The sequence below is a fragment of the Microtus ochrogaster genome, chromosome 16, assembly GCF_000317375.1.
Source record: "Microtus ochrogaster isolate Prairie Vole_2 chromosome 16, MicOch1.0, whole genome shotgun sequence".
NCBI classification, from domain to species: Eukaryota; Metazoa; Chordata; class Mammalia; order Rodentia; family Cricetidae; genus Microtus; species Microtus ochrogaster.
The window spans coordinates 10,952,617-10,964,537 of NC_022018.1; the positions used below are offsets into that span (position 1 = coordinate 10,952,617).

An 11,921-nucleotide genomic window follows, 5' to 3' on the forward strand; every position below is an offset into this window, starting at 1 on the left:
AAGAACAATGGCAATGGGTTTTTGATCCTACTGCACGTACTGGCTTTGGGGGAGCCTAGGCAGTTTGGATGCTCACCTTATTAGACCTGGATGGAGGTGGGTGGTCCTTGGCCTTCCCACAGGGCAGGGAACCCTGATTGCTCTTAGTTCTATTATTATTTGTTTGTTTGTTTTGATGTGATGTACATTTGGTTGTTGCTATGCTAAGCAATTACATGATCTACCACTGAGCTCAATTCACAGATACTTTGTGTGTTTGGAACAGGGTCTGACTACACAGCTCAGACTGGCCTTGAACCCATTATGTAGGCCCCTACTGGGACCAAACTTATGGCAATACTCTTGCTTCCACCTTCTGGGCGCTAGAACTGCAGGTGTGGACAACATGCCCAGCTTAGGAGGCATTGTTATCTTCACTTTCCAGAGACCTAACTGAGCCAAGGAGTTGTAGTAACTGTTCCCGCTCCAGTACTCCACAGTTTGGAAGTGACAGAACCGAACTGGGCCCTAGGCAGGCAGCTGCAGCTGGTGCAGCTAGCATGGCCCCAGCCCATACTGAGGCTAAGGGAACAGTCCTCACAGGTGTGACAGCATCAGAGGAAGGGACTCAAGTGATTCCTGGTACTCCCTTGTTTTGTGATATGCCCAGCCCAAAGCCACACAGCTGCTGACCCTGATTGCACTGCTTCTCTGATCCCTGCCTCCACAGTGTTATCTGAGACCCAGAAAATCTAGGCACAGTGAGGAGGTTGTGAGGAATGTGGACCCCCCCAAGGTTCTACCCTAGATCTCCTAGCAGAAACTGCAGAGCGAGGAAACACTGGGTGATTCCTCTGTCCTGTACAACACGAGAGAGACTGCATGGCGGACCCTGTCTTTCTAGTCTACAACATCTGTCCTGAAGACGAGGGATTGTAAAACTTTACACTGTAAGGCACTGGGTTTCCTACCACAGTCACCCCAGCATGAGCCCTCTGAGACCCAGGGGAAGCAAATGGAGCCAGTCATTCTAGGGCCCAGGTATTCATGTCATCAGTGACCCACTGATGAGTCAGTTTAGTTCTGTCTAAGCCCAGGAAAGTGGCACTTAAAGTCAGGGTTCAAAACCTCCTTGCCACAGCCACTGTCCTCTAGAGGAAGTTTATGATTGGAAACTGTGCTTTCCTTTAGCAAACAGAGCCCACTCCAGAAAAAGCTGCTCCAAGAAGCCATGCTTAATTCTGTTCTTTTGTGTCTAGAATTCCTTCCCAAGCTTTCTCGGATTCTATGTGGATGAAGTTGCCCATATTGGGTGCCATTTGTAGTCAGAGTCTGCACATTCATTTCCCAGTCGCACAGACCTGAATAACCACACAAAAACTATATTAATTACAACACTGCTTAGCTGATAGCTCGGGCATATTTTTAGCTAACTCTTGCATCTTAAATGATCCCATTTCTATTCATCTGTGTATCACCATGAGGCTGTGGCTTACCAGAATCTAGAACTTGGGAAATGAGTTCTAAACCAGCCTTGGCCATATAGCAAGTTGCAGCCAGCCTGGGCTACATAGCAGGGCTGTCTTAAGGAGAGAGGAGAGAGAGTGAGTGAGTGAGTGAGTGAGTGAGTGAGTGAGTGAGTGAGTGAGAGTGAGTGAGGTCAAATAGTAGCTGGCATCTGAGAGTAATGCAACGGCTGGGGATCTTGCCTTGAGCTCTAGTCAGCACAGCTCTGCTACAGTCTATCTATCATGGCTCTGAATGGCTTTTGTTGACAAAATGTTCTCCTAAATGCTTAGAGAAAGCTCTAGAAGATCTTCATGGTACCTGCAGCTATAAAACTTGAAGGGCATTTTTGCTCCATTCGACTGGGGTCCTTGGGCAGTGTCAGCACTGAGTGGAAGAATGCTCCCCATCAGCTGCCTGAGACCCAGAAAGACGAGGGTCCAGATGTTCCTCTTCTCTTAGTCTTTGACGATCTGCAGCTGTCACCATCTGTTTCTCCTCGTCCTTCTGGCAACCAGTGCTCCCATAGGAGGTGGCAGTGGAGGCTGAAGATGCTATCAGCCTAATGCAGCGCGATCCTAGAGAAAACCAAGTATCTACGTGGCCTGCAACCATGGAACAGTTAGCGGATGGCTGTGCGACCTCCGTGAGGCTTTGTAGAAGCAGAGACTCACCTTAGGGGAAGAGCCAACAATTCCTCCCTCTAAGAGGGCTGGCCAGAAGCTGTGAAGACAGCAACACCCACTGACTCAGCAGCTTCACTAGCGGTGCCCACTGACTCAGCAGTTTTCCTGCTGGAGACTCACCCCGAGGAGATGCTCAACAGAAGGAACAGGCCATATGCATCAAGATGCTCACTGTGGCATTACTCGAAATAGCCCAGGCAGGGAGCCACCCAGCTAGCCTGCAGCAAGGAAGCATCAACTACCAAGAATATTATGCGCCTATTAAAAGCCACATGTGCAGGCCATGTGGAAACATGGGCTTGACCTTGATGACACAACCAAGGGAAAGAGTGCCCCACATCAGTTAGATCCTCTGTTTTCTTTCCTGCAGGGACCCGCAGACGTGGAGCAGGGTTATTGCATGGGAGACTTCTGTCTGAATCACTTGAACGATCACTCTTTACTGTGGTCTAGGTCAGCTATGAGGTGTGCGTGGGTGGGGCGAGGGCACGGAGAATAGGAACGCATTTCCTATTCATCTCCAGATGGATGTCACACGCAATGTATGTCTCCCAAGTATCCTTTGAAACGGTCACAGCATCACTTCCCAACACAGGCCGTTAACGAGAGAAGGAAATGAGTGACAACAGCCCACTCCCCCTTCACTCCAGGTGTCAACCCCACCTCCGGCTCTACTACATACATGCTAGAAGAAACCCATATGAATCGTGGTAGTGACATTTGGTCTTATAATGCCTTAGTTTACTCTGCAGAAAAAAAAACATTTTAAAAACCCACGATTTTGTTTTTTTAAAGGGAGGGGTTGCAAGTGGAGTTAGGTCTTGTTATTAGCCTTGTGACCAAATAATCAAGTGTGCCTAGTTCTGAAAGCACTGAGCTAAATCATGCAGAGCCGAAAGCGACAACTCTACCTACCTACCTACCTACCTACCTACCCCATATCGTCTCTACCGGCATGATTTTAGCTTTACAGCTAAAAATCTCTGCCAGGAAACCTAATAAAAGGAAGCAAAAAATATTTCTGTTTCGACCAAGCTGCCATTTGAGAGAGACTTTTAAATATGTTCTCCTGGATGTGTAAATCTGACAGCAGACACATAATGAAAGCCCCAAGGGAAAGCTTCCTTTTAATCTTTTCAAAGCAAGCCAATAAAGCAGCCTTTGAGATGTGAGAGGACTGATTAATACTCCTTAGATTGTTCTGAGTTTCTCCAAGCCAGAGTGCTGCTGCTAAGAACCCAGCCAGGACCTAGACGGGTCCCAGATGACGCAGGTAGCCGCGTATCAAAGGCCACACTGGCATCCGCCTTGAATGCTGTTGCTTTGGGTGTTTGTTAAGTGGAGGACTGCAGACACCAACATGTTCATATTAAACTAAACTTAATCCCCCACCCTGCAGGAAATATGTCACCGAGAGTGAATGGGAGAAGCAGTAATTACCCAGGTTTTCAGATCTGTGTGAGCAATCTGTGAATAATCTAGAGTAGAAAGCGGACTTGTTAAACATCTTGCTTGAGCTCCTCAGACTTTCAACTACAGCTGAATAATCACAGGCGCATTTTCCCCCACGGGGTCTGTGCTGTGTGAACACGTGTGTGCTTACACAGTTGCAAGATGCCCAGCTCAGGATATGGAGCCCTGTTCAAGCCAAATGTTAGGAGAAATATTCCCTCTCTGTGATGTTCCTTCTGACCTTGAATGCGAGTGGCCAACCTGAACCTTCCTCTAGACTGCTTACTACTGAAGGGTCAATCCCTGTCCTTTTTGCTGCTTCCCCTGAATATGTGCTTTTAGGAGTGAGAGTCCTTGACCACACTTCTCCAGATTGTCGCCTGCTTGCTAGGGCTCATCTCTGATTTTCTGTAGTTTGTATTGGCTTTTGCCTATCTATGGCCTACAGCAACTTCTAACTCATCTGCCTGGAATATCTGTGTGACCCCTTTGAGCTTTTTCTATACTTAATCAGTTGCTGGCCTGACTAGCAAATTAGTTCCTATCTTAGTGTCAGATTTATGCATGTATACAGACAGACACACATACAAGAAGATACACATTATTAGTATTTCAGTTTCCAATAAGGATATTCCCACTGCTCTGTGTATGAAATTACTGTAAAACACACTACACAAATTCAGCTCTGGATTGAGGTGAATCCTTCATTAACCATGTGACCTTGTATAAATCTCCTAATACTATATCACACAGGCTTGACCAAAGGTCTCTTCTTTCTGGTCATCTGTAGTGAGGATGACTAACATATGATGTATCTCAGCTGCTCACAGTGAAGCATGCTTATAGAACATGCAGAACAAAGGTTAACCTTTCAAACCATAGCACTGGGCCTGACACACACAACACTTCATAGTTATGACATGAGTGAAGGGTGGTCTATACTAAAGCTACACAGATCATTTATCTGAGCCAGATAAATACCGAAAGTCCTCATTTCATTAGGTGGGGTATAGAGTTGGATCCCTGAATCCCACACTGTTGCATAAATCACACACCCTGTGGTATTTGTTGATCGAGTAAAACCCAGAACATGATAGTCTTCCTCTTCCCAGATGAGGGGCAGACTAGAGGACCCCAACTATCCATCTATGACTGAGCTTTGGTTCCCTGTGTGATTGCATCCACAACTACATCAGTAATAATAACAATTGGACATTTAAAGGGAAGGACATATATAAGCAGAAACTTAGCTGCCATATGTAGGTCTGCACTGAAATCTCAATCAAGTACATCTTTCACAGAGAAGGCTGAAAGAATAATCACGCTGGCTGGGGACTCAGCAGAACTTACTGGCTGACATTAAGAGGACCAATTTAAACCACTATCCCCAAGAGTCGCAGCAGGCAGGCAGCTGGTAGACACTACACATATGGCAGTTTTGATGTCCCCACAGAGGGCCAGTTCAATCCTGAGCCATCCACATTCTGGTACTAGTGTTGGCCTGCAGATTTGGGAAGCAGCTTGCTAGGTTCTTGCTAACACAGCCACAAGTTTTGGTGTAGCCTGTCCACATTACCTGCCTACCCAATCCTGACGGCGGATTAAAGACTGAGGCATGAAACAATTTCCAAACAAGAGGGGAAGCCCCCGAAGCCTGAAGGACAATGATGCACAGGAGAGACCCAGAGTGAGCACAGGTCACAGAAATAATCTCTTTGGATAGATTCACAGACTGTAGGGGAAGAGAAGCTGGCAACACCTTCCGCTTATCTTGCAGTTCCATCAGGAAGCTAGAACAAGTCACTGGGAGAACGGTACTGTGGTATAGGTGTACCTATATGTAGAAGAAGCAACGGGGAGTGTTTACGAGAAGAGTACATGTCAACAATGAACTATAAATACATGATGTCATCCTCCAAGATTAAGCATCTTTAGTACTTTTAAAGCACTTAAAAAAAAAACCCTCAAGTTGCTATAGCAACTCCATGCAGCTCTTAAAAGGGGATTTTGAGGGGGGTCATTTTATATCTTCAATCACCATAACAACATGATATATTTTTAAAGGGTATTTTTATCTAATCTGTGTAGACTTTGGACTCAGTCCATATTTGCCTTTTCTATTTAAAATAATCAGATCAAGCATGACACGGGGGAAAAACGATTGGAGGCAAGGGAGTGCTTTCACGGATGTACATACACACAGGGAGAGAGATGCAGAGAGACCTTTGCCTCTGTGCACATCCTGAACAAACCTGCTACCTCTCTCCCGGCCTCCAAGGCAGCAGTAGGCAGGAGTCCATGCCCCACACTCCGAACTGGCACGAGGAAAGGGTGTTTATAAAGTTCCTCACTTCTTTTCCCTGAAAGTGTAGCCCCTTCCTCCCCAATTGCACCAGCAAAAGAGAATGTCTTCGGATGACTGCTGTGACCAGCAAGTGCTTCTCTTACCCTGAGACACAAAAAGGAGTGAGTGAGACACAACCAAGTCTTGTCAAAGAATGTTTCTTCTGCTCTCTGTTTAGCTAAATAAATGGGGGAAGGTGGCTGTTTCCTATGCTTCCAAACGCCGGAGAAGAGGAGTAGGTGGGAGGGGGTAGACACAGAGGTGGCTGGAAAGTGTCTCTCCAGAAGGAGCGCCAGGCGACTTCAATCTAGCTGAAAAGGAGGGCTGGGGTCTCGAGAATCTGCACATTTTCCCCAAGGTTAAGCAAACGTGAGCTGTTTCTACCCAAAGCATAACGTAAAGGCGACTATCCTATGGCTGTCCTTCGACACCACTCTTGGTTGCGAAGAGGGGAACAGACAAGAGGTCAAGAACTCGGAGAAGTTAGGGGTGTGGGGAGGGGACAACCAAGGTGAATGGTGTAAAACAGCTAGAGGAAGGACTGGCTTGGGAATAACGGACTTTACTGTGAGGGGGTGGGGCAGTGTGGTCAGGAGAAGAGAATGTGAGGAGGAAATAAAAACGCTATGAATGGACGAAGAAATGGCTTTTATAATCACCTGCTGAGGATAGTGAGGCCTGGGTGGGGTGGGCAATAGCAACCCTTGACACACGCTCTCTCTCAAAAACCCCCTTACAGAGCACAAAACCAAGGAACAGAGCCTGGACAAGGAGGGCTCAGAGTGCTTGGCACCTAGCTGACACACTGATGACAGCTAGAGATGGGTCATTTGGGCCACCTTTCGCTCCGAATGCAGGGGGAAAAGTAGGAGACCCAGGGGATGGAGAGCGAGACAAAAGTAAGCAAAGGGTATCAGAGAGGGCCCATCCTCAGATCGATGGAGAGGACAGCGAGTGACAAGCGCGCAGAGGAAAGACGCGCGGAACGCGCCGCTCACCTATGGTCGACACCACGGTGCCCACGAAGTAGAAGGCTCCGGGGAAGTCCCAGCGCGGGCGCAGGGCGTCGGCACGGACCCCGGCGGCCAGTGCGGCCTCGTAGTGCCGGAGGAAGGCGCGCAGCTCCGGCTCTGCCACGCCGTGCGCCGCGCTGAAGTTGCGCAGCGTGGCGCCCCAGCGCGCCCGCGCCTCCGCTTCGCCCGGGCTCTCGAGCGCCGAGAAGACGGTGGCGCCCGCCACCAGGTAGAGGCCGATGAGCGCGGCCAGCAGCACGAAGCGCCCGGTGTCCTCGTTGAGGTGCGAGCGGCGGCAGCAGCAGCAGCAGCAGGAGGGGCGCGGCAGGCGGCGGCGGCAGCGGCGGGGCGGGGGCCGGGGGCTGCGGGAGGACATGGTCCGCAGCTCAACCCCGGGGCTGGGGCGGCGCTCGGAGCCGGGGCCGTGACATCCCCGCCGTAGGAGCAGGAGCGTGAGGATGGTGGCCAGAGGTCTGGGGCCGCCGCGGAGCCCCTCTGCAGCCTCCCTGGAACCGGGACGGCAGGGAGCCTCCGCCTCCTGCCGGGTGTTCAGGCCACACACCGTGAGTCGTGCGGCCCAGCGGGCACCCGGGTTGGAGCGCTTCTCTCCGCTCCCCGACGCCTTACAGCCACCCGCGGATCGTCACTTGCTGCCCTCGGGCTCCGGACTCCGAAGCTAGGCCAGTGCCGCCCGGTGGCCGGAGTCCACGGGGCCCCGGGCCGCATACTCCTCTCCAGACAGGCCTTGGGGTTGCGGACAGGTTGAGCCGTGGAGTCTGGACGCCTAGGATTGGAACACGGTAGCAGGGCACAGAGAGAGTCCTCTGGAGCGTCCCATGAGGTTGCTGGGGCTCTGTGGCGCCTAGGCGCAGCCTGGCAGGCGGTCCTGTTCCACCACTGGGACTGAGCTGGCGGTGTCGGGTTGGGAGCCTCAGAGCCGAGCCGAGTCCTCCGGGAAAGCGGTCCTTTCCCTTCCTTGCTACCACCGAAGAGCTACCCGGCACGGAAAGGCGGAGTCACCGGAGCACGGGGCGGGGTGTTGGGGAGGGGTGAGTAGGGAAGGGAGGAAGGGGTGGAGAGTTGGGCTGCTGCGACGCCTCCGGGTCGTTCTGGCGACACCAGCACGTCCCACCGGAGCAGGTGTCCCACTGCGGTGCTGGCTGTCAGCGTGCTAGACATCCGCGTCCTTCCTTCCCTGAGCTTGAGCTCCGGAATCTCTTCCTTCCTCAAGCCTCTGGGAAACTTTGCTCAACTTGGCGCTTTGAGGTCTCAGGGGCTGCGGGGGCTATCGAGAGTCAAACCCGACTTCCGATTCTCGGGCTCCAGCCTGAAGTTTAAGTTCCCTTTGCTCGCTCTTTTGTTCCTGAATCCAACCGCAGCGCCCGGACTCCGGCGAAGTCCTCTCGGGTAAAAGACACTGTTTGGGAACCGAGGACAGACTCCGGGCACCAAGGGAACCAGGGCGTCTGCTCCTCCTCCCTACTGAGCAGCCGGCCGGCGTCAGCACCGCGGACAGCGCATCAGTGCCGCAGACTCGGGTGGGAGGCTCTAGGCTGCGGGGGCTCCGCCACCCCGGGCGAGGTTGCTCACCCGATACCGTGGTGCTCCCCAGACCCTCCCTGTTTCCCCTTCTACCTCCAGATTGTCCCCTACTCCACCCTGACGCAGGTGCGGTGGCCGAAACAGCGTGTCGCCAGGGTGCGGACGCTGCGGAATTGAGACGGGAGGAGGAGTCACGCGCAGGTGGGGGACTTGGGGCCACCAGAGCCCGAGGATCATAGGCCTGACACTGCTGGGGCTTCTCTGCTACCCTAGCTCACCCTCCAGAGGGACGAGAGTCTGGATATACCGCGGGTACGGTGGAGGGAGAGGAGGGTAGAAGAAACCCGCTAGGAGAAACGGTGTGCTTTGGAACGCCCTAGGGAAGCCTCCACCGCCCTACATCGGAGGGGAAAGATAGTGAGTGGTGCACACAGTCGCCAGTCCTTCCCTGCCCGGCAGAACCCAGTCTGGTTGAGGTCATAAAGTTGTGCAGCAAAGAACGCTCTCGATATAGACAGATAATACTTCCCTCTCTGGGTAGCCAGTCTCTTTTTTTTTAATCCCCTTCCCTCTTTCGTTGGCCCCGAATAGGATCCTGATAACGATACGATATAGATAACAGGGAAGAAAAATACCGATGGTGACTTCTTAGACACTCCAGGTGTCTGCGAAAACTCTGGCAAAACACTGAGCTGCCTCTGTCTTGCTCCCAGCCCAGGGCCAGGCTCGCTAGCTTTCACCATAGGAAAACGCCAAGCTAAGATCTCCTCAAAGTGGTCCTTGAAGCTTGGTGGTACTTAAGGGGGACCCCTCACTGAACAGCTGTGAAGCTGGGATTCCCCCCACCCAGTGTAGAGGCACAAACTGGCACTGGGGGCTGGAGAGGTGTGGAATGCTGAGTGGCACCTGTCTTGGGATGTGGGTTATGACTAGCCAGGGGTAACGGAGGCTTGTATCTTAGAGACGCTGCTCCAGTGTATCGGTAGAGGACCCATGCTCGTTGATGTGCACAGATGGGGAGAAATCCACTCCACCGCCGCCTCCAGGCTTGGATCGCTACTTGCCATTTAAGAAGGAAACCGCTTATCCACTGGGAGCCCTGAGCGCCCTGGTTCACTGTGGAGCACAGTGGGAGCTTTATCCAATCACCAACCATCACCACCACGAACTGCTGTTATTGCCAACTGTTCTCTTCCCAAGCCTTTGTCTCCCCTCAGATTCCTGCAGGAGTCACCCCAGCTGACTGTTGCCCCAGTCAGCCGCTGCAGACAGCAACCTCTGGGACTGAACTCCACTTGCCTGGTCAGCTGGAAAGAGCCTTGACAGGTGTGATTTCAGGAGATGTCTATGGAAGCTCCAGACACAGCTGAAAGGAACTGCCAGGCCTCTCCCGGCTTGCCCGGATTCCCAGAGAGGGGATGGCATGTTTGACTGCAATGTCCTGTGCCTCTGGGTCCAACTCCTTGCTTAGCTGGCAGAGGGCCCACCCTGTCCTCCAACCTGTGATTCTAGTTTGATTAGCAGAGAACCCTTGGCATCAGTTTCAACACTGAGTGACAAATCTCCTGATGTAATAGAGAAATGATGAGTTCCCTGCTCATAGATGTGGGTCCTTTAGGGAACCAGCCCCATGATGGATGTGGCTTTTGCCCAGCTGGCTATCTTCAGTGATTTTACTCAGCCCAGAATTGTCCCAAAAGCCCTAGAGATAGGGCTTGCTGTGGCAAGATTTCCCCATATAGGTCCATCCTAACTGCCAGTCATCCTGCCCATTCAGTCTAGTCATGGGACTGATGCCTCTAAACCTCACTCTCAATGATTTCCTAACATTATGCAAAATTGGTGTTTAAGTCTTTGAGTTTGTGGTTCTGTGCCTTAAATTATGTGATCCCCAGAGTTAGGGGTGGGGGTGTCTCATCCTCGTTTTGCCTACTGCCTCTTACTCCTTAAGCAAGCTGTTTCCAACCCGTTCACCAGACCATGCTTATGCTGTGGGCCCCTCTTCTTCAGCTTGTCAAATGTCGAGTCAGCTTAGATTTTCTTTTCTTTTCTGATTTGATGTGATTGTGTGCGCACACACATCACGTATGGGAGTTGGTGCTCTCCTTCTACCACATTGGCTCTGAAGAGTGAATTCAGGTTTAGGACCAAGCTCCCCTCCAGCATGGCCCATGAGCCGCCTTGCCAACCCAGATTTCCTTCTTCTCATAAAGCTTTCCCTTCGTAGGAGATTCTGACCCAATTACTTTGATGCTGTCATTTCAACCCCAACCTTCTTGTATCTGTCATGTACACAGGAACTTCAGACAGGACAAATGGATGGACACAACTTCTCTTCCTTCTTCTACTTCCTCTTTTCTTCCTCCCTTTCTGTCTTTCATAAGGGGAAACACAATGCTGGAGTGTTAACCAGGAAAACTGGGTAAAGCCAGATTCAAACTCAACTGGCGTCTTCATACAGCTAAGAGACACAGAATTTTGTATCTACCACATACAGAAACGCTGACAGTCATAGCGGTAGCAAGTGGGAACTGTTAGGCCAGTTAATATGTGAAAAAATAAAGCATAGTATGTCTATGCAACAGAACGCTCAGCAGTAAGTGGGGTGGAGCCCTGACATGGGCAATAACATATAACAGTATTGAAAGAATTGTATTTGCAAGGAAAAAAAGTATCACAAAAGACCATATATTATGAATTCTAGTTTTATAAAAATGTCCATACATGAGTAAATCCACAAAGACAGAAGCAGCTTGGTGGTCACTTTGGAATTAAGGATTGTGGTGGTTTGAAGAAAATTGCCCCATAGGCTCATAGGGAGTGGCACTATTAGGAGGTGTGGCCTTGTTGAAGTAGGTATAATGTTGTTGGAGGAGCTAGAGCCTGACCTGAGGTCTCAGATGCTCAAGCCAGGCCCAGTGTGGAATTGTCTTTCTGCTGCCTGCTGCTCTGTATATAGAACTCTCGGCTCCTTCTCCAGCATCTACCATATTTGCTTACACACCTCCATGCTTCTCACCATGAAGATAATGAGCTAAACCTCTGAAACTATAAGCCAGCCCCAGTTAAATGTTTTCCTTTATAAGAGTTGCTGTGATCATGGTGTCTCTTCACAGCGATAGAAACCCTACAACAAGGGTGAATGAGAAGGAATGGATGGTTAAGTTTCTGTATGAAGGCAGTGGAAATATTCTAAAGTTGATTGTGGTGATGATGTATGATTTTATCAAGAGACTCAAAAGCATCCAGTTGTGTATTGGAAATCTTGGAATTACAAGTTATGTGAACTAAAGCTCAATAAAGCTGTGTAAGAAGCAGAAGTGTAATTGATTTGACAATTTGTTATTTAAAAAAATAGTAGAACCAGGCACAGTGACCCATTTTTGTAATCACAGCATG

The 11,921-nt window shown here is 50.5% G+C and overlaps 1 protein-coding gene across 1 annotated transcript in view; it reads right to left on the reverse strand.

Moving 5' to 3' along the window:
- The window catches only part of Kcnk12 (potassium two pore domain channel subfamily K member 12), a 59,977-nt gene extending 48,401 nt beyond the window's left edge, over positions 1–11,576 (reverse strand). The window contains exon 1 of the mRNA XM_013348978.2: positions 6,966–11,576. Within this exon, the coding sequence (XP_013204432.2) occupies positions 6,966–7,356 (391 nt within the window). The 5' untranslated portion in view covers positions 7,357–11,576. The remainder of the gene's footprint in view (positions 1–6,965) is intronic.
- Between the last annotated feature and the right edge of the window lie 345 nt (positions 11,577–11,921).